We start from the raw sequence: 20,852 nt of genomic DNA, 5'->3' as shown, positions 1-20,852 counted from the left end.
AACTGTTTCATTGCTCACTCTGACTGTTAAGAACATACTGACTTGCTGCCTGCTCTGCTGTTTAATTCATTCATGCTGAGAGTCAGGCATGAAGACAGAATTTTAAATGTGACATTTGCAGGCTGTTAGGTCATTTAAGCTCTGACAACACCAGGGAATTCCTGACATATAACTGGACCTGATTACCAACCACAGATAGGCTACCAAAGGGGCAAATTTCTGACCATTTTTGGTAATTTCTCATAGAATTTTAATATTCAATTTTAATGTCAATGAAAAGATCTATATAGCCAACATTTTAAAGTAAAAGCCTGTTTCTTTTAATAAACTCAACCTGGAACTTCTTCTAATCAATCCATATCTGCTAAATAAAAATTCTTTTGATTGGCAAAGACATAAGGAAAAACTCATAATAATAATTAACATTCATGAAAATTCTGACAAATTCTGACATTTAAGGGCTTTTAATATTTCCCATAATCTATAGCCTCCGAAAAATCTGGTAAGTCTAAAGGCCATAACTCTCACCAACAGATCACTTTTAAAATTCTTCAATTCTAGTCCAGCAGGGCAGACTTTATATGCTGTCAAAATTACAGTACCAAATCTAAGTTTAAAAACTTACCACACTGCCTTCTTTAAGATTACAGTTATGTAAAAGGGATGATAGAGTCATTAAAATTGGAAATGAAAAAATTACCCACATGACATTTAGAATTATACTTTACAAGAGTTGATAATGGGGTGGGGCAGAGGAAGTAGGGAGAGACTGCTTTTTCATTTTAGTTACTCAAAAAAATTACACCAAATGATATTTTTTCAACTTTTTCTTTGTCACTAACAAGTACCATATACAATGGTGCAAATGAGCATTCTCTGAAATTAACACTTGTTGTTAAGTAATGCACAAAAGATAATTCTGATTCTACCCTGTATTTTATATAAGCAAGAATTCTACTGTTACACAGCAAGTAGACTTTTAATATTGTGCTTTGAATGAGATTTCCAGCTGTAATAGGTGGAGTCTAAATAGGGCTAGACGGCCTGGAATGCCTTTCAGCTGTAGCACATTGATTCTGAAAAACCTAACAAAAGCAATTACTTTTCAGAGATTAAAATTATTGTTTCTTTCAAAAGAACAAAATGGAAAGCAAACCTGGTGTATTATCTGAGCTACAGGAAGTTGTTCAGCATATTTCAGAGGTTCCATTAGTTCCTCATCCATCAGGTCTTTCTTATAGCTGGAAAAAAATTAAGAAACACAAAGCCAAGGTAAATATTATTTTTAAATCTGCCAAATATGAAATATATTAAAAATATATATCTAATATGAGATTTTGAAATAAGCAGTATTTGTCAATAATCTATGAAAAAACACCTAATGACAATTTTTAAATGACATAACCATGAATACATTCAGATTGCATTTAATTACTATTTAATAAGAGTAGCTAATATCATCTAATAGTCTCAGATCCTGTTCTTCACTCTGAGACTTAAAAATGTTTAAGAACTCCATGTTCACTGCATATGCTTTTTATCATAGTATTTAAATAAAGGTCTTCAAAATCTGGCTCCAACCATTCAAGCCTCATCTCCAGCAACTCCTTCTCTACGTCCAAATCAATAGTTTCAGCCATTCCAACTAGTGGTCACCTGCCCGTGGGCTTGGCATCTCCATGATTCTGAGTTTCTCCACTGTGTTTCCTGTTTGGACCAACCACAACTCCTTCTTTGTTTACTCTTCCTTCAAATATAATAATTTATTTAGACGCATCTAGGTACATTTCTCACCTCCTTGAAGACAAAAATTATGTCTTATTCTTCTTTGTATATCCAATGTTTACCATATAATAAAGACTCAATAAATGTTTGCTGAATGAATGTATGAATAAAACAAAGACAACAATAACTCTCTGAGAGGTTATTCTACATGGAAAATATTTTCTTTAATATCTATATTTACAATGAGATGCAGAGTTGATACAACACATACCTTACAGGGTATAAAACAGTAAAGTACAGAGTAGGAATAAAAAATAAAATCTCCCCAAATGAAGAGAATTAGAAAAAATATTCTGAAAAAAGTATTGACCCTTTTCAAAATAGCAAATAAACATTAGATTCATTAGATTACAAAACAATAAGACCGAAACACATTTAAACTTTCACTTACCTTTTATTCCTGTAAACTATACATTACTTTATCAACTTAAAATCAAATTTAAAAATTGAAACACTGAATTATCTTGAAAAATAATAAAACAAGACTAGTATATAAGTCTCCAGGGTTGTAGTTAAGAAATCTGATGATGAGAAATCTGGATTCTCTCCCAGTAAAAAGGCAGATATACAAATAAGGACAAAATTTTGTATGTAAGAGTTTAAGAAACCTCTTAGCTAGGTAAAAGTTTGTGCATACTTTGCAGATTAGCATAAAAATAATTAATTTGGGGGAACTTTGAAGACTGTCACTAATGAAAAAAACTGTCTTAAAACATTGCTTTATAGAGAGAGAAAGTAGAACAGTGGTTTCCAGGGGCAAAGGAGGGGAGAAAGGGGAATTACTGTTTAATGGGTAGAATTTCAGTATTAAAAGGTGATAAAAATTCTGGAGATGGTTGGTGGTGATGGTTATAGGATAATGTTAACATACTTAATGCCACTGAACTGTATACTTTAAAATGGTTTAAATGGTCAATTTTATGTTTTGTATATGCTGTGGGCTGAATTGTGTCCCCTCAAAATTCATACGTTGAAGCCCTAACGTTGAGTACCTCAGAATGTGACTGTAATTGGAGACAGGATCTTTAAAAAGATGATTAAGGTTAAATGAGGTCATTAGGGTAGGTCCTAACCCAATATGACAGTGTCCTTACAAGAAACTAGGATGCAGAGAAAGACAAAGTAAAGACCATGTGAAGACACCAGGAGAAGATTTGACCATCTATAAGTCAACAAGAGAGGCATTATAAGAAAACAATCCTGCCAGCACCTTGATCTTGGACTTCTAGATTCCATAATCGTGAGGAAATAAATTTTTGTTGCTTAAGCCACTCAGTCTGTGGTACTTTGTTATGGCAGCCCTGGCAAACTAATACAGTATATATTACCACAATTAAAAATAAAATAAATATTCATTGACCAAAAAACCCACATCATTTTTAAATATTTCACAATGTACATTTAAAAAGTCTCTCTACATTTTTAGGTATATAAAACATATACCAAGCAACAAAAGGAAAATAGATATATTGAATATTATCAAAATTAAAAATTTTTGTGCTTCAAAGGACACTACCAAGAAAGTGAAAAAAACCCAAAAAATAGGAGAAAATTTTTGTAAATCATATATTTGAAAAGATTTGTATCAAAAATATATTACAGGGACCTAATGAAACTTAAAAGTTTTTGCACAGGAAAGGAAACCATAAACAAGACGAAAAGAGAACCCTCAGAATGGGAGAAAATATTTGCAAATGAAGCAACTGACAAAGGATTAATCTCCAAAATTTTCAAGCAGCTCATGCAGCTCAATATCAAAAAAACAAACAACCCAATCCAAAAATGGGCAGAAGACCTAAATACACATTTCTGCAAAGAAGATATACAGATTGCCAACAAACACATGAAAGCATGCTCAACATCACTAATCATTAGAGAAATGCAGATCAAAACTACAATGAGGTATCACCTCACACCGGCCAGAATGGCCATCATCAAAAAATCTACAAACAATAAATGCTGGAGAGGGTTGGAGAAAAGCAAACCCTCTTGCACTGTTGGTGGGAATGTAAATTGATACAGCCACTATGGAGAACAGTATGGAGGTTCCTTAAAAAACTAAAAATAGAGCTACCATACGACCCAGCAATCCCACTACTGAGCATATACCCTGAGAAAACCATAATTCAAAAACAGTCATGTACCACAACGTTCACTGCAGCTCTATTTACAATTGCCAGGACATGGAAGCTACCTAACTGTCCATCCACAGACGAATGGATAAAGAAGATGTGGCACATATATACAATGGAATATTACTCAGCCATAAAAAGAAATGAAATTGAGTTATGTGTAGTGAGGTGGATGGACCTAGAGTCTGTCATACAGAGTGAAGTAAGTCAGAAAGAGAAAAACAAATACCGTATGCTAACACATATATATGGAATCTAAAAAAAAAAAAAAATGGTTCTGAAGAACCTAGGGGCAGGACAGGAATAAAGGCGCAGACGTAGTGAGTGGACTTGAGGACACAGGGAGGGGGAAGGGTAAGCTGGGACAAAGTGAGAGAGTGGCATGGACATATATACACTACCAAATGTAAAATAGATAGCTAGTGGGAAGCAGCCACATAGCACAGGGAGAACAGCTCAGTGTTTTGTGACCACCTAGAGGGGTGGGATAGGGAGGGTGGGAGGGAGACGCAAGAGGGAGGAGATATGGGGATATATGTATATGTATAGCTGATTGACTTTGTTATAAAGCAGAAACTAACACACCATTGTAAAGCAATTATACTCCAATAAAGATGTTAAAATATATACACGTATATATTACAACTCAATAATAAAAAGAGGAATAATTCAATTAAAAAATCTTCCTTCCTCATCAAGGATAATTCTAAGTGAAACTGGCATATTTGAGGTTATTTATTTTTTACTGTGTGTCTGTGAGGGGAAATAACACAATGACTACTTAGTACAGTTTGGTGCTACTGCCTTAATTAGGGAACCAGAAGTTTCCATAAATATCTGCTAAAAAAAAAATGAGTTCAGGTTAAATCACTGAAGTAATTCTAAGAGTAAATAGAAATATGAAAAACTCTTCTAAAAATATAAAGTAATGACGTATACAATGGAATTCATTTTACTGACAAAATGTCTCTCAATCAATATAAAAGGTACAAAAATATTAGAAATCTAGCAATTTGTTTTGACGTTTCTAAAATGCCAAGTAGTTGTTACAAAAAATTTCAAACTCATTCATTTTCCTTATTTTATTTTGTTTTATTTTTTCTGAACCATTTGAAAGTAAGTTGCAGATATCATGACAGTTCACATCTAAACACTTCAGTATGCATCAACCAAGAATTGGTTTGAAATTTTTCTTTTCTTTTTTTGGTCACGCCGCACAGCTTGAGGGATCTTAGTTCCCCAAAAAGGGACCAAACCCGGCCCCAGCAGTGAAAGTGCTGAGTCCTAACCACTGGACCGCTAGGGAATTCCCTTGAAAATTTTCTTAACAACTGCAAGGCTTTTTTTTTTTTTTTAAACATCTTTATTGGAGTATAATTGCTTTACAATGGTGTGTTAGTTTCTGCTTTATAACAAAGTGAATCAGCTATACATATACATATATCCCCATATCTCTTCCCTCTTGCGTCTCCCTCCCTCCCACCCTCCCTATCCCACTCCTCTAGGTGGTTACAAAGCACCCAGCTGCTCTCCCTGTACTATGCAGCTGCTTCCCACTAGCTATCGGTTTTACATTTGGTAGTGTATATATGTCCATGCCACTCTCTCACTTTGTCTCAGCTTACCCTTCCCACTCCCCGTGTCTTCAAGTCCATTCTCTAGTAGGTCTGCGTCTTTATTCCCATCCTGCACCTAGGTTCTTCATGTTTTTGTTTGTTTGTTTGTTTGTTTTAGATTCCATATATATGTGTTACTATACAGGATTTGTTTTTCTCTTTCTAACTTACTTCACTCCGTATAACAGACTCTAGGTCCATCCGCCTCACTACACATAACTCAATTTTGTTTCTTTTTATGGCTGAGTAAATATTCCATTGTATATATGTGCCACATCTTCTTTATCCATTCGTCTGTTGATGGACACTTAGGTTGCTTCCAGGTCCTGGCTATTGCAAATAGAGCTGCAGTGAACATTGTGGTACATGACTCTTTTTGAATTATGGTTTCCTCAGGGTATATTCCCAGTAGTGGGGTTGCTGGGTCATATGATAGTTCTATTTTTAGCTTTTTATGGAGCCTCCATACTGTTCTCCACAGTGGCTGTATCAATTTACATTCCTACCAACAGTGCAAGAGGGTTCCCTTTTCTCCACACCCTCTCCAGCATTTATTGTTTGTAGATTTTTTGATGATGGCCATTCTGACTGGTGTGAGGTGCTACCTCACTGTAGTTTTGATCTGCATTTCTCTAATGATTAGTGATGTTGAGCATCCTTTCATGTGTTTGTTGGCTATCTGTATACATTCTTTGGAGAAATGTGTATTTAGGTCTTCTACCCATTTTTCGATTCGGTTGTTTGTTTTTTTGATATTGAGCTGCATGAGCTGCTTGAAAATTTTGGAGATTAATCCTTTGTCAGTTGCTTCATTTGGAAATATTTTCTCCCATTCTGAGGGTTCTCTATTCGTCTTGTTTATGGTTTCCTTTGCTGTGCAAAAGCTTTTAAGTTTCATTAGGTCTCATTTGTTTATTTTTTTTATTTCCAGTTCTCTAGGAGGTGCGTCAAAAAGGATCTTGCTGTAATTTATGTCACAGAGTGTTCTGCCTATGTTTTCCTCTAAGAGTTTTATAGTGTCTGGCCTCACATTTAGGACTTTAATCCATTTTGAGTTTACTTTTGTGTATGGTGTTAGGGAGTGTTCTACCTTTATTCTTTTACATGTAGCTGTCCAGTTTTCCCAGCACCACTTATTGAAGAGGTTGTCTTTTCTCCATTGTATATTCTTGCCTCCTTTATCAAAGATAAGGTGACCATATGTGCGTGGGTTTATCTCTGGGCTTTCTATCCTGTTCCATTGATCTATATTTCTGTTTTTGTGCCATTACTGTATTTTCCTTATTACTGTAACTTTGTTTTATAGTCTGAAGTCAGGGACCCTGATTCCTCCAGCTCCATTTTTCTTTCTCCCTTTTTTGAGTCTTCTCCCTTTTTTGCTTGATGAGTCTGGCTAGTGGTTTATCAATTTTGTTTATCTTCTCAAAGAACCAGCTTTTAGTTTTATTGATCTTTGCTACTGTTTCCTTCATTTCTTTTTCATTTATTTCTCATCTGATCTTTATGATTTCTTTCCTTCTGCTAACTTTGGGGTTTTTTGTTCTTCTTTCCTAATTGCTTTAGGTGTAAGGTTAGGTTGTTTATTTGAGATGTTTCTTGATCTTGAGGTAGGACTGTATTGCTATAAACTTCCCTCTTAGAACTGCTTTTGCTGCATGCCATAGGTTTTGGGTCATCGTGTTTTCATTGTCATTTGTATTTAGGTATTTTTTGATTTCCTCTTTGATTTCTTCAGCGATCCCTTGGTTATTAAGTAGTGTATTGTTTAGCCTCCATGTATTTGTATTTTTTACAGATTTCTTCCCTGTAATTGATATCTAGTCTCATAGCATTGTGGTTGGAAAAGATACTTGATACGATTTCAATTGCCTTAAATTTACCAGGGCTTGATTTGTGACCCAAGATATGATTTATCCTGGAGAATGTTCCATGAGCACTTCAAAAGAAAGTGTATTCTGTTGTTTTTGGATGGAATGTCCTAAAAATATCAATTAAGTCCATCTTGTTTAATGTATCATTTAAAGCTTGTGTTTCCTTATTTATTTTCATTTTGGATGATCTGTCCATTGGTGAGAGTGGGGTGTTAAAGTCCCCTACTATGATTGTGTTCCTGTCGATTTCCCCTCTTATGGCTGTTAGCATTTGCCTTATGTATTGAGGTGCTCCTATGTTGGGTGCATGAATATTTACAGCTGTTATATCTTCTTGGATTGATCCCTTGATCATTATGTTGTGTCCTTCTTTGTCTCTTGTAATAGTCTTTATTTTAAAGTCTATTCTGTCTGATATGAGAATTGTTACTCCAGCTTTCTTTTGATTTCCATCTGCATGGACAATCTTTTTCCATCCCCTCACTTTCAGTCTGCATGTGTCCCTAGGTCTTAAGTGGGTCTCTTGTAGACAGCATATATATGGGTCTTGTTTTTGTATCCATTCAGCCAGTCTATGTCTTTTGGTTGGAGCATTTAATCCATTCATATTTAAGGTAATTATCGATATGTGTGTTCCTATTACCATTTTCTTAATTGTTTGGGGTTTGTTATTGTAGGCCTTTTCCTTCTCTTGTGTTTCCTACCTAGAGAAGTTCCCTTAGCATTTGTTGTAAAGCTGGTTTGATGGTGAATTCTCTTAGCTTCTGCTTGTCTGTAAAGGTTTTAATTTCTCCATCAAATCTGAATGAGATCCTTGCTGGGTAGAGTAATCTTGGTTGTAGGTTTTTCTCCTTCATCACTTTAAGTATATCCTGCCACTCCCTTCTGGCTTGCAGAGTTTCTGCTTAAAGATCAGCTGATAACCTTATGGGGATTCCCTCGTAAGTTATTTGTTGTTTTTCCCTTGCTGCTTTTAATATTTTTTTTGTATTTAATTTTTGAGAGTTTGATTAATATGTGTCTTTGCGTGTTTGTCCTTGGATTTATCCTGTATGGGACTCCGCGCTTCGCAGACTTGGTTAACTATTTCCTTTCCCATATTAGGGAAGTTTTCAACTATAATCTCTTCAAATATTTTCTCAGTCGCTTTCTTTTTCTCTTCTTCTTCTGGGACCCCTATAATTCAAATGTTGGTGCATTTATGTTGTCCCAGAGGTCTCTGAGACTGTCCTCAATTCTTTTCATTCTTTTTTCTTTATTCTGCAGTAGTTATTTCCACTATTTTATCTTCCAGGTCACTGATCCGTTCTCTGCCTCAGTTATTCTCCTATTGATTCCTTCTAGAGAATTTTTAATTTCATTTATTGTGTTGTTCATCATTGTTTGTTGGCTCTTTAGTTCTTCCAGGTTCTTTTAAACTTTTCTTGTATTTTCTCCATTCTATTTCCAAGATTTTGAATCATCCTTACTATCATTACTCTGAATTCTTTTTCAGGTAGACTGCCTATTTCCTCTTCATTTGTTTGGTCTGGTGGGTTTTTACCTTGCTCCTTCATCTGCTGCACATTTCTCTGTCTTCTCATTTTGTTTAACTTACTGTGTTTGGGGTCTCCTTTTCACAGGCTGCAGGTTAGTAGTTCCTGTTGCTTTTGGTATCTGCCCCCAGAGGCTAAGGTTGGTTCAGTGGGTTGTGTAGGCTTCCTGGTAGAGGGGACTGGTGCCTGTGTTCTGGTGGATGAGGCTGGATCTTGTCTTTCTGGTGGGTAGGTCTGCGTCTGGTGGTGTGTTTTGGGGTGTCTGTGACCTCATTATGATTTCAGGCAGCCTCTCTGCTAATGGGTGTGGTCATGTTCCTGTCTTGCTAGTTGTCTGGCACAGGATGTCCAGCACTGTAGCTTGCTGGTCATTGAGTGGAGCTGGGTCTTTGCATTGAGATGGAGATCTCTGGGAGAGCTTTCGCCATTTAATATTACGTGGAGGCAGGAGGTCTCTGGTAGACCAATGTCCTGAACTCGGCTCTCCCACCTCAGAGGCAAAGGCCTGACACCCGGCTGGAGCACCAAGACCCTGTCAGCCACATGGCTCAGCAGAAAAGGGAAAGGGAAAGAGAAAGGGAAAGGGAAGGGAAGGGAAGGGAAGGGAAGGGAAGGCAAGGCAAGGAAAGGCAAGGGAAGGAGGAAGGAAGGAAGGACGGAAGGAAGGAAAAGTTATTAAAATGAAAAATAATTATTAAAAATAAAAAAATTTAAAAATTAATTAAAAAAAGAAACAAAAAAGAAAGAAGAGAGCAACCAAACGAAAAAACAAATCCACCAAAGATAACAAGTGCTAAAAACTATACTAAAAAAAAAAAGACAGACAGAACCCTAGGACAAATGGTAAAAGCAAAGTTATACAGACAAAATCACACAAAGAAGCATATACATATACACTCACAAAAAGAGAAAAAGGAAAAAGACATATATATCGTTGCTCCCAAAGTCCACCGCCTCAATTTTGGATGATTCGCTGTCTATTCAGGTATTCCACAGATGCAGGGTACATCAAGTTGACTGTGGAGATTTAATCCGCTGCTCCTGAGGCTGCTGGGAGAGATTTCCCTTTCTCTTCTTTGTTCGCACAGCTCCCGGGGTTCAGCTTTGGATTTGACCCCGCCTCTGCGTGTAGGTTGCCTGAGGGCATCTGTTCTTCACTCGGACAGGACGGGGTTAAAGTAGCAGCTGATTTGGGGGCTCTGGCTCACTCACGCCGGGTGCAGGGAGGGGTATGGAATGCGGGGTGAGACTGTGGCAGCAGAGGCCAGCATGACGTTGCACCAGCCTGAGGCGTGCCGTGTGTTCTCCCGGGGAAGTTGTCCCTGGATCACGGGACCCTGGCACTGGCGGGCTGCACAGGCTCCCGGGAGGGGAGGTGTGGAGAGTGACCTGTGCTTGCACACAGGCTTCTCGGTGGCGGCAGCAGCAGCCTTAGCGTCTCATGCCCATCTCTGGGGTGTGCGCTGATAGCCGCAGCTCGCGCCCGTCTCTGGAGCTCGTTTAGGCGGTTCTCTGAATCCCCTCTCCTCGCGCACCGGGAAACAATGGTCTCTTGCCTCTTAGGCAGGTCCAGACTTTTTCCAGGACTCCCTCCTGGCTAGCTGTGGCGCACTAGCCCCCTTCAGGCTGTATTCACGCAGCCAACCCCAGTCCTCTCCCTGGGATCCGACCTCCGAAGCCCAAGCCTCAGCTCCCAGCCCCCGCCCACCCCGGCGGGTGAGCAGACAAGCCTCTCGGGCTGGTGAGTGCTGGTTGGCACCGATCCTCTGTGCGGGAATCTCTCCGCTTTGCCCTCCACACCCCTGTGGCTGCGCTCTCCTCCATGGCTCTGAAGCTTCCCCCCCCCCACACCTGCAGTCTCCGCCCGCGAAGGGGCTTCTAGTGTGCAGAAACCTTTCCTCCTTCACAGCTCCCTCCCACTGGTGAAGGTCCTGTCCCTATTCTTTTGTCTCTGTTTTTTCTTTTTTCTTTTGCCCTACCCAGGTACGTGGGGGAGTTTCTTGCCTTTTGGGAGGCCTGAGGTCTTCTGCCAGCGTTCAGTAAGTGTTCTGTAGGAGTTGTTCCACATGTAGATGTATTTCTGATGTGTTTGTGGGGAGGAAGGCGATCCCCACGTCTCACTCCTCTGCCATCTTGAAGGGCTACCTCTACAGGACTTTTTAAAAAAATTCACTCAAAGTGTAATTCACAAATAATCTTGGGTATCACTACAGACTTTGGAGTTTTTTACTTACTCAATGTCCCACAACAAATTAAATTACTCATTTTGAATTTCTTGAAAATGTCCATCATTTTCTTGCCATGTTTCTAAAAGGTATGATGTCAAACTGATTTTCTTTCCACTTTAATTATTTTCATTTTTAATTTATTTTAACAATAAAACTATTTTTTGGCTTGGAGGCTCTGGTGGTCTTTTCTTTTCCTTTTATTTTAAGGCCTAATACTAGGATATAGGATATAGCTAAGAGTCAATTGTTCTAGATCAATCAGTTCCCCCAGGCATATAGAAGCCCTTTCAATATGGAAATTCACGTCTCCTTTTATTTTAGAAAAGTTTGTTTTATTATAATTTTAAATATTATTTCTGTTCATTTTCCATTTGTTTTTCTAGTTCAAGTTCTTGAACTAAATATATTGGATTTCCTCTATCACTTTTCTCTCTGATCTTTTTATCTGTCTTATTTCAATTTCACTTTCTTGACCTTTTCATTTCTATTCTTTATGTCTCTTATGGAACTTCTGGTAATATCTATCTTTCCTTGGGTACCTTGTAATTTAGTTTGCATTTCTGAAATGATTTTTGACTTTTTTGTTGATTTCCTTTCCAGAGTTCAGTCAGCTCCTATTTCATACATCTTCCTGTTCATTGTCCATTTCAATTGTGAGTTTTGGAGTGTCTGATTCATGGTGTCCTTTCATAATGCAATTGCTTGTTTAATACAGGTTATTCATGTTCGAGTACTGTGTCTTAGTTTTTCTTTTTTTGTGGCTTTTCTTTTCTTTCTTTTTCTTTTTCCTTTCATTCTATGTGTGTGTAAGTGTGCTGAGAAGATTTGGTTTTAATTTTCTGTTTTCTTATAGTAACTCTGTATGGATGCTGGCTTCTTTTTCTGTTGAAGATTATTTGCACTGGTTTTTTTCAGAATCAGCAATAGTCAGCTATCTTGTGAAGAGGGGAAGAACAGAGATAAGTTGGCTTATTAGGTTTCTCTCAGTTCAATAGCACCCTCCTCTGTGGCTACAATGAAGTGTAGATTCTTTAATAAATGGTACTTTTTGTGGCAGTGGTGGGAACAGAATTTGTGTTTTTTTTGTTTTTCCATTTTTCTTATTTCCCTTGGTCCTTTATCTTCAGCTGCTTCTTTCTTTCCCTTCACTACCAAGCATCCAAGGGACACGCCCTCCCTCCTTGCAAGGTATCTTTCATTCCCTCAGAACTAATTTCCCAAGACTGTCACCTAAGTCATCCACACTTTCTAAGCCCCATCTCTTCTATCTTCAGTAGCTACGGCTCTGATCAAGTAGTCCATGTTTACAGCATAATTCAGAAACTGAGAAAACTACCAATGTTAATTTCAATTTATATATGTCTGCCATCCTAAGGGAATCTGAATTTTTCTCCTGCAAAATCGTAAAGTTCTCTTTCTTAAAGCCACCCATTATTCCTTTCATTTAACATTTTGAATTCTTCCTAAAAGGATGCACTTTTTCTATTATCTCTTTCCAAGATCCTTCACTAAGACACACTACTTAAATAACTTAACGAGAGTAGTTTCTGCATGCAAAAGGCTGTATATTCCTTTTCTTACTTTACTGTTTCTTTTTTAAAAAACTGTGCTTTTGAAGAAAACAGTAATAAATGTAATGGAATTTGCTTATACTATGGAAGGATTCTGGATCCAATACAGTGATGCTACCATCTTAAATCAAAATGCAAATCCTCTGCGTAAGTAAATAAAATACTGCTGGCAAAATTCTGAAACCTGTGAAGTTAGTCTTTACAAACGCTCGTTTCTTTTGTGTTCTTGTTACTCTTTCATACATGCTCAGGGTCCTCAAAAATCTTCCTCCTCTGTGCTGTCCAAGCACTCCTAAAATAATACTGTAAAATTACTTATGGTACCCATATAGAAGGTCATCTCTGATTCAGAAACAGATGAAGTTTTTACTCCATATTGCCATATTGAGATTAGATTATTCATGTATAAAATGACCTAGCTTACTGTGGGCAGAAGACCAAAGCATCTTTTCAAACACTAGAAATATACCCAACAAAAAGACAGGAAGACAGACACATTGTGCTATGCCAAATACAAACTAAAAATTAAGAACATCAACAAATAATTCAAGACACATGATGTAGGGTAATCCAAAGTCATTAGGAAGGAATTCTCTAAACATATCAAAAATAGGAAGAGAGCCAAAGTTAGTGTTACTTCTTGAACTTGATAGCTTAAAAGAATTATTTGAAACTAAAAGTATATAAAGAAACCAGTTAATTTAATATAATCTTGTTGGGGAAAAACAAGGATAGAAAAATTTCCACTCCTAAACTGCATTAAAAAAAATGCCCAAGCATTCATCTAATTGACAACACATATTGTAGTGCAAGATATAGTTGACAAACCTGCAACCCTACGACATTCCTGAAAGTTTAAAGACACTCTAAGGGAAAAAAACAACTCAAATTTACTGGTCAATAGAGACATACACAAAATGCTATTACAACTCCAAAAATGTCCCAAGCATCACCAAAGATTATTTTTGTGAAGAGATAGGTTATATAGAAATGAGACAACAATCTAATGCGTCATCTTCCTTGAAATGAGATTCCCCTCCCAAACTCATAGCATCACCATTCTTCTAATTGTCAAACTAAAAATTTGTAAGCAAAGATATTAAAACATAACCTGGCTATTATCTACTTTGAAGAAGCACAAGGAAGATGATGAGCTGGGGAAATTAGACATAATTTGAGATAGAGAACAGAAAGTTAACTCCCAAGAGAATTAATGTTACATTAACTTATGGCCCAACTGGTGAAATACATCTTATTTACCATCAGCTTGCAGTGAGGTATAAAGATGCACATACCAGTTAAAAAAGAGTATCTCTCAAGCAATTCAGTAAAGTGAATATAATAAAATCCCAGAAAACCAAGCTCTAGTTCTCATTGAAGGATCTCTTGTCTGGTAGAAGTTGTAGGCAGGCTTTCCGAAAGTTTCCCAAACCAGCAAATGTGTATATATAAGGAATTATCTTTGTAGAGTCAGACAATTGTAAGATAACAGTGGGTAGTCAAAGGAAAACCTGTCAACTTCACTGAGCACTTACCCTGTATTAGGCAATCTAGTAGGTACATATAACAAGTTATATATGTGTGTTGTTTAGTCATTTTATTTTGCTTACATATATATCTATGTATACATGAAAAATATGTAGAATATTCATAGTTTCATTAATAAATTATATTCTATATACAAATATATACAATGAAAATTGTAAATACATACAAAATTGACAAAGAACTCACATAATTCAACATCAAAAAAACAAACAACCTGATTAAAAAATGGGCAGAGAACCTGAATAGACATTTTTCCAGAGACATACAGAGAGCCAACAGACACATGAAAAGATGCTAAACATCACTAATCATCAGGTAAAGCCAACTCAAAACCACAATGAGATATCACCTCACACCTGTCAGAATGGCTATTATCAAAAAGACAACAAATAACAAGTGTTGGCGAGTATGTGGAGAAAAGGAAACCCTGGTGCACTGTTGGTGGGAATGTAAATTGGTACAGCCACTGTGGAAAACAGTATGGAGGCGCCTCAAAAAAATTGAAAGTAGAACTACCACACAATCCAGCAATTCCACTTCTGGGTATTCATCGGAAGAAAACAAAAACACTAATTTGAAAAGATATATGCATCTCTATGTTCACTGCAGCATTGTTTACAATGGCCAAGATATGGAAACAACCTAAGTGTCCATCGATAGATGAATGGACAAAGATGGGGTGGGGGTGTACGTGTGTGTGTGTGTGTATACACACACACACAATAGAATATTACTCAGCCAAATAAAAAAGAATAAAATCTTGCCATTTTGCCACAACATGGATGAAGCTGGAGGGTATTATGCTAAGAAAATAAGTCAGAGAAAAACAAATACTGTATGATTTCACTTACATATGGAATCTAAAAAACAAAACAAATAAACAAACATAACAAAACAGAAACAGAGTCACAGATACAGAGAACAAACAGGTGGTTGCCAGAGGGGAGGAGGTGGGGGGATCAGCAAAATAGGTGAGGGAGATTAAGAAGCACAAACTTCCAGTTAAAGAATAAATGAGTCACAGGGATTAAATGTACAGTGTGGGAAATATAGTCAATAACAATGTAATATCTTTGTATGGTGACAGATGGTAAACAGACTAATCGTGGTGATCATTTTGTAATGTACAGAGATATCAAATCACTATGTTGTACACCAGGAATTAACATAGTCTTATAGGTCAATTATACTTCAAACTCATAGAAAAAGTGATCAGATTGGTGATTACCAGAGGCTGGGGTAGAGAGTGGGGGAATTGGATAAAGGTGTTCAAAAGGTACAAACCTCTAGTTACAAACCTCTGTTAACCTCTAGTTAACACTGCTATATGTTATATGTGAAAGTCAGGAGAGTAAATCCTAAGAGCTCTCATCACAAAGAAAAACATATTGTTTCTTTATCTATTCTTTTCTACCTATACGAGATGATGGATGTTCACCAAACACTGTGGTAAAGTCAAATCATTATGCATTAAATGTACACAGTGCTGTATGTCAATTATATTTCAATAAAACTGTAAGGGGAAAAAAGGCCCAGCAAAAAATAAATAAATAAATAAATAAATAAATAAATAAATAAAATGTATAATTCAGCCACTTTTTTTTTTTCATTTAATATGTTTTTGAGATCCAAGTATCTCAATATGATTACCAATCTAGCTCATTACTGTTAATAGCTATGTGGTATAATATGAAAATGCTCCATTTTATTTAGATATTCCATTATGGATGGATATCTGCTTTCATTTATTTATTACTAGAAATAGTGTTGCAAAAAATATCCTTCCAGGCTACTTTGTCTACATGTGCAAGAGATGCTCTATAACGGGCAAACCATAGCCCACAGGCCAAATCTGGCCTATCATCTGTTTCTGTATGTCCAGTAAGCTAAGAATGGTTTTTACATTTTTTTAATGGTTGCAAAAACAAATCAAAGGGAGAATAATATTTCATAACAAATGAAACTTACATAAAATCCAAATTTCAGTGTCTGTACATGAAGTTTTACTTGAGCCCATTTATTTGTTAATGTATTATCCATGACTTCTTCTGCACTACAGTAGCAAGAGTATTTGCAACTGAGGCCATTTGACCTACAAAGGCTAAAATGTTTACTAGCTGGCCTTTTACAGAAGAAGTTTGCCAACCCCTGTTCTAGAGTAATTATTTAGAAGTGGACTTGCAGGGTCATAAGTTATTATGCACATTTTAAATTTTGCTAGTAACAACCAAATTACTATCCAAAGGGGCTGCATCAATTTATACTGCCACCAGAAATGTGTAAGTTCCCATTTCCCTCATCGCCACTTAAGTTTCTACAAGAAACAGTATCTCATTGTTTTAATTTCCATTTCCCTTTTAAAAATATACTTGAATGGTCACTGGACATGAGTCTTTCTTCTTTTCCAAACTGTATTTCCTTTGGTCATTTTTCTATTGGGTTGTCTTTAAAAAAAAAAAAAAAATCAATGTGCAGAGTTATATTATTTGGATAGAAATTCTTTGACATACATGTTGCAAATAATTTCACCCAGAGTTTCTCTTTTAACTTTGTATTTTTTTCTTTTTTACTATATATAGTATTTTAATTTTGTTGCAGTAAGCTTTATTAATCTTTTCTTAGCTATGTTTTGTATGACATCTTTCCCCACTCCTATTTCCCAACTCTTACTAAGTTTAATAATTATTAAATTGTAGATTGTCTTAGATTTCCTATTACATGGTCTGTAAAAAAACAGGGAAAGTTTGCCTCTTCCTGGTTCTTATGCCTCCTATTTTTCCCTTGTCTTCTCGCATTAGTTGGGACTTCTTGTGCAATGATGAATAGATGGAAATATAATATGCATCCTTATCTCGTCTGACTTTCATTGAGATGCTGCTAAAGATTCACCCTAAAGTATAATGTTTTCTGCTCGCTTTAGATACATGGCCTTTATTAAGTCAAGGCAGCTCTCTTTTATTTCTAGTTTGCTAAGCCATGTTGCTTTTTTTCATCATTAATGACTGATAAATTTTAATCAGATGCTTTCTCTCATCTACTGAAACAATTACAAAATATTTCTCATTTAATGTAGTGATATGATGAAATACATTAATATATTTTCTAACCCTAAATCCTTCCTGCAATTTTAAGATAACTTCTATTTGGTCATGAAGTATTTTTATTTTTATATTACTGGATTTGATTTGGATTTCATTTAAGATTTGTACATCTGTGATCATAAAGAGGTTGGCTCTATTATTTTTTCATACTCTCCTTGTCTAGTTTTGGTTTCAAAATCAACTAGTTCCATCAAATGAGTTAGGCAGCATGCTTTCTTTGTTTATTCTGTTCGTATGTCAGCTCCACATGTTTGGTAAATGTCACAGGTAAAAACTATCTAAGCCTACTGCTGTTTGAAGTTTGTTGACAGAAGGTACATATTTTTTACAATTGATAAAAAAGCAAATTCTTTTACTTGAAGGCTTAATTTATTTCTTTTACTTACTTTTTTCCTAAATCCCTGGTAAGTATTACTTCAGCCACATTCCAAGTGAGTTTTATAGCCTTATATAGAAAATGCATCATGTAAACAGCACATTTTGGGGTTTTGTTTTGAATTTAGTATGACGACCTTACTCTTTCACAGAGGGTATTTGGTCTAATTATATTTAATTTAGTGACTGATACAACTGGATTTATTATTACTATCTATTTTCTATTTCCCATCTATTTGATGTTCCTTTTTCTTTTGAATTAACCAAATATTTTATTAATCATTTTTTTCTCTATTAACATGGTAATTACACATATATTTACCATTATTATAGTGGTTACCTTGGACATTATAACATCAAACTTTGACTTGTTAATCTAATCAAATGTATGACATTTATCATTTCTCCAATAAGAACAGTGCTTTGCAACACTTTGATTCCATTTATCCTAACTCTGCCTTTTGCACTGTTGTTGTCATATATTTTAATTATACAAATATTGTTTAACTCAACATGAGATTATTTTTGTTTTTTGCCCCATTAATATTCAATTATCTTAAATGATACATATGCCTATTCTGGTTCTCTTCATTCCTTACTGAATTTCTGTGTTTCCCACTAGGATCATTTTATTTCTGGCTGAAGAACTCCATTTAGCTTTTATTTTAGTTCAGGTGCACTGGCAACAAATTGTTTTGTTTGTCTGAAAACATCTTTATTTCACCTTCATTTTTGGAAGATATTTTTGCTGTGTATAGAATTATAGGTTAGAAGTTTTCTTTCTTTCAGCACTGTAAACATGTCATACTACTGTTTTATGGCTTCCACTGTTTATGTCAGTATTAAAGGTACTGTGCATTTTCTTCTCTGGTGGGCTTTTAAGATCTTTCTCTTTGTCTATGATTTTCCAGCATTTTGACTATGATGTGGTTTCCTTCGTACTCATCCTGCTTGGGATTAGTAGAATAAATTGAATCTGATGTGTTTGATATGTTTCATTAGTTTTGCTCATTATCTCTTTATGTATTGTTGCTTCCTTATTTTCAATCTGTCCTCTAGTTTAAGACACTATTTATACACATTACATCATTTTACTGAATCTAATAACAGCCCTTACTCTCCTTCCTTCCTTCCTCCCTCCCTTCCTTCCTTCCTTCCCTTCTTTCTTTCTGTGCTTCAGCTTGGATTTTTTTCTATCGAATTGCCTTAAGTACACTAATGCTGTTTTCTGATCTATCCAATTTGATGTTAAGCCATTCATTGAGTTCTTCAATTCAGATGTTATATTTTTCAATTCTAGAATGTTCACTTCAATGTTCTAGACATACTCATATTCTCTGGTGAATTCCCTATCTTTTCATCTGTTTTCAAGAATTTTTTCCCCTATTTTCTTGAACATATTAAAAATAGGTATTTTAAGGTTATTTTCTACTAACTCCAAGTTCTGAATCACTTCTAGGTCTGCTTCTATATTCTGTTTTGTTTATGTTTTTCACTTGGTAATAGAGTCATAATGTTCTCCCTTTTATGCACTGAGTAATTTTTTATTGATTGTGTATAGGACACAGCGCACAATTGTTTAAAGGAAAAAAAAACCTACTGACAATACTTTTCCATCTGAGAAGATCCATCTAAATGTTCTGCTAGGCATTTAGAGAGTGGTGGTCTGATCACTTCCATTCAATCAGGGACTGAGCTGAATTAAGACTTACAATTTTGACAAAACTCAATTCAATCTTTAATTTAACCCTATTCTTATGGTGAGGCCCTTCAAGATTTTAAATTGAAGCCTGGCAGGTCTTTGTCCCCTCAACACAGACAGAATGCAGAAAATTCCACTATGCTTTTCAGAGGTTTCTGGCTTAGATCTTTGTCCTGTTGTTCTGAATAGCTTCAGAATTAGGCACTCCAGCCCCACGGAATTGCCACAAGCTGTACTGGTCACTCTGTCCTCATTAGTGACCCTCTATCAGAGGCCAAGCCCAGATTCCTCTAATACAGAAGTGAACAACGTTTTTCTTTAAAGGGCCAGATAGTAACTATTTTAGGCTTTCTGGCGGAATAGTCTTTATCACAAGTAGTCAACTCTGCCATTATAGCATGAAAGCAGCCACAGACAATATGTAAATGAATAAAGGAATGATTCTGGCTGTTTTCCAAAAAAACTTTATTTATAAAACAGGCAGCAGGCCAGAACTGGCCCATGGGCTATAGTGTGCTGATCTTTGCTCTTGCTGCACCCAGAATCAGTAAGTGTATCCAAAGGGAAAGTAGCTGGAAAATGTCAGTGTCAGTTCACCACCATCTCCAGGACTGTCAGCTCTGACCTGGCATATTCTTCAGCCTCACATCCTGAAGATCTCTATCACTTCAGAAATTGCAAGACTAGTAAATTCAGCTCTTGTTTTCAGAAGTTTTCTGCTTAGCAGTTAGCTTTCCTTTAGTTTCAGAATTTGGCAAATATTTTGAAAAGGAAACTGGTCATGTGATTGAGGCAAATACCTTGAAAGGGAAACTGATTTCTGATTGAGTGACAATTGTGCCACTCTAGCCTCACACAATCACCAAAATTTTTGCTGATTTCTCTATCCACAAGCAATGCATGACCCACTGCCTGCACCAAACCCAGATTCTCAACCTTTGGCTTACTCTCAGAATCAGTAAATTAACTCAGTGGAAAAGTGACTATAGATTTTCAGTTCATCTCTGAGAAGTTCTCCCAAATCTAGATTTTTACCTTCTCAGTCCACATTGCTTCTGAAATCTTTAAAAATGTTATTTTTGTCTGGCTTTTCCAATTGTTTTTAGTGGGATCATAAACCTATTGCAAATTATTTCATCATTCCAGAATCAGAAACTATATCCTACTACTTTTGATATTTAAAGTTTTCAGGACTTCCCTTGTGGCGCAGTGGTTAAGAATCTGCCTGCCAATGCAGGGGACACAGGTTCAAGCCCTGGTCCGGGAACATCCCACATGCCGCAGAGCAACTAAGCCCGTGTGCAACAACTACTCAGCCTGCGCTCTAGAGCCCATGAGCCACAACTACTGAGCCCGCGTGCCACAACTACTGAAGTACGTGCGCTTAG

At 36.3% G+C, this 20,852-nt stretch overlaps 1 protein-coding gene across 1 annotated transcript in view; it reads right to left on the bottom strand.

The window, feature by feature from the left end:
* Positions 1-20,852, bottom strand: part of PIGK (phosphatidylinositol glycan anchor biosynthesis class K) — a 137,657-nt gene that overhangs the window by 36,583 nt on the left and 80,222 nt on the right. The window contains exon 10 of the mRNA XM_061186429.1: positions 1,157-1,241. Coding sequence (XP_061042412.1) covers positions 1,157-1,241 — 85 coding nt within the window. The remainder of the gene's footprint in view (positions 1-1,156; positions 1,242-20,852) is intronic.

This window comes from Eubalaena glacialis, chromosome 3, assembly GCF_028564815.1.
Source record: "Eubalaena glacialis isolate mEubGla1 chromosome 3, mEubGla1.1.hap2.+ XY, whole genome shotgun sequence".
Classification (NCBI taxonomy): domain Eukaryota; kingdom Metazoa; phylum Chordata; class Mammalia; order Artiodactyla; family Balaenidae; genus Eubalaena; species Eubalaena glacialis.
This window is presented reverse-complemented; position numbering and strand designations above follow the sequence as displayed.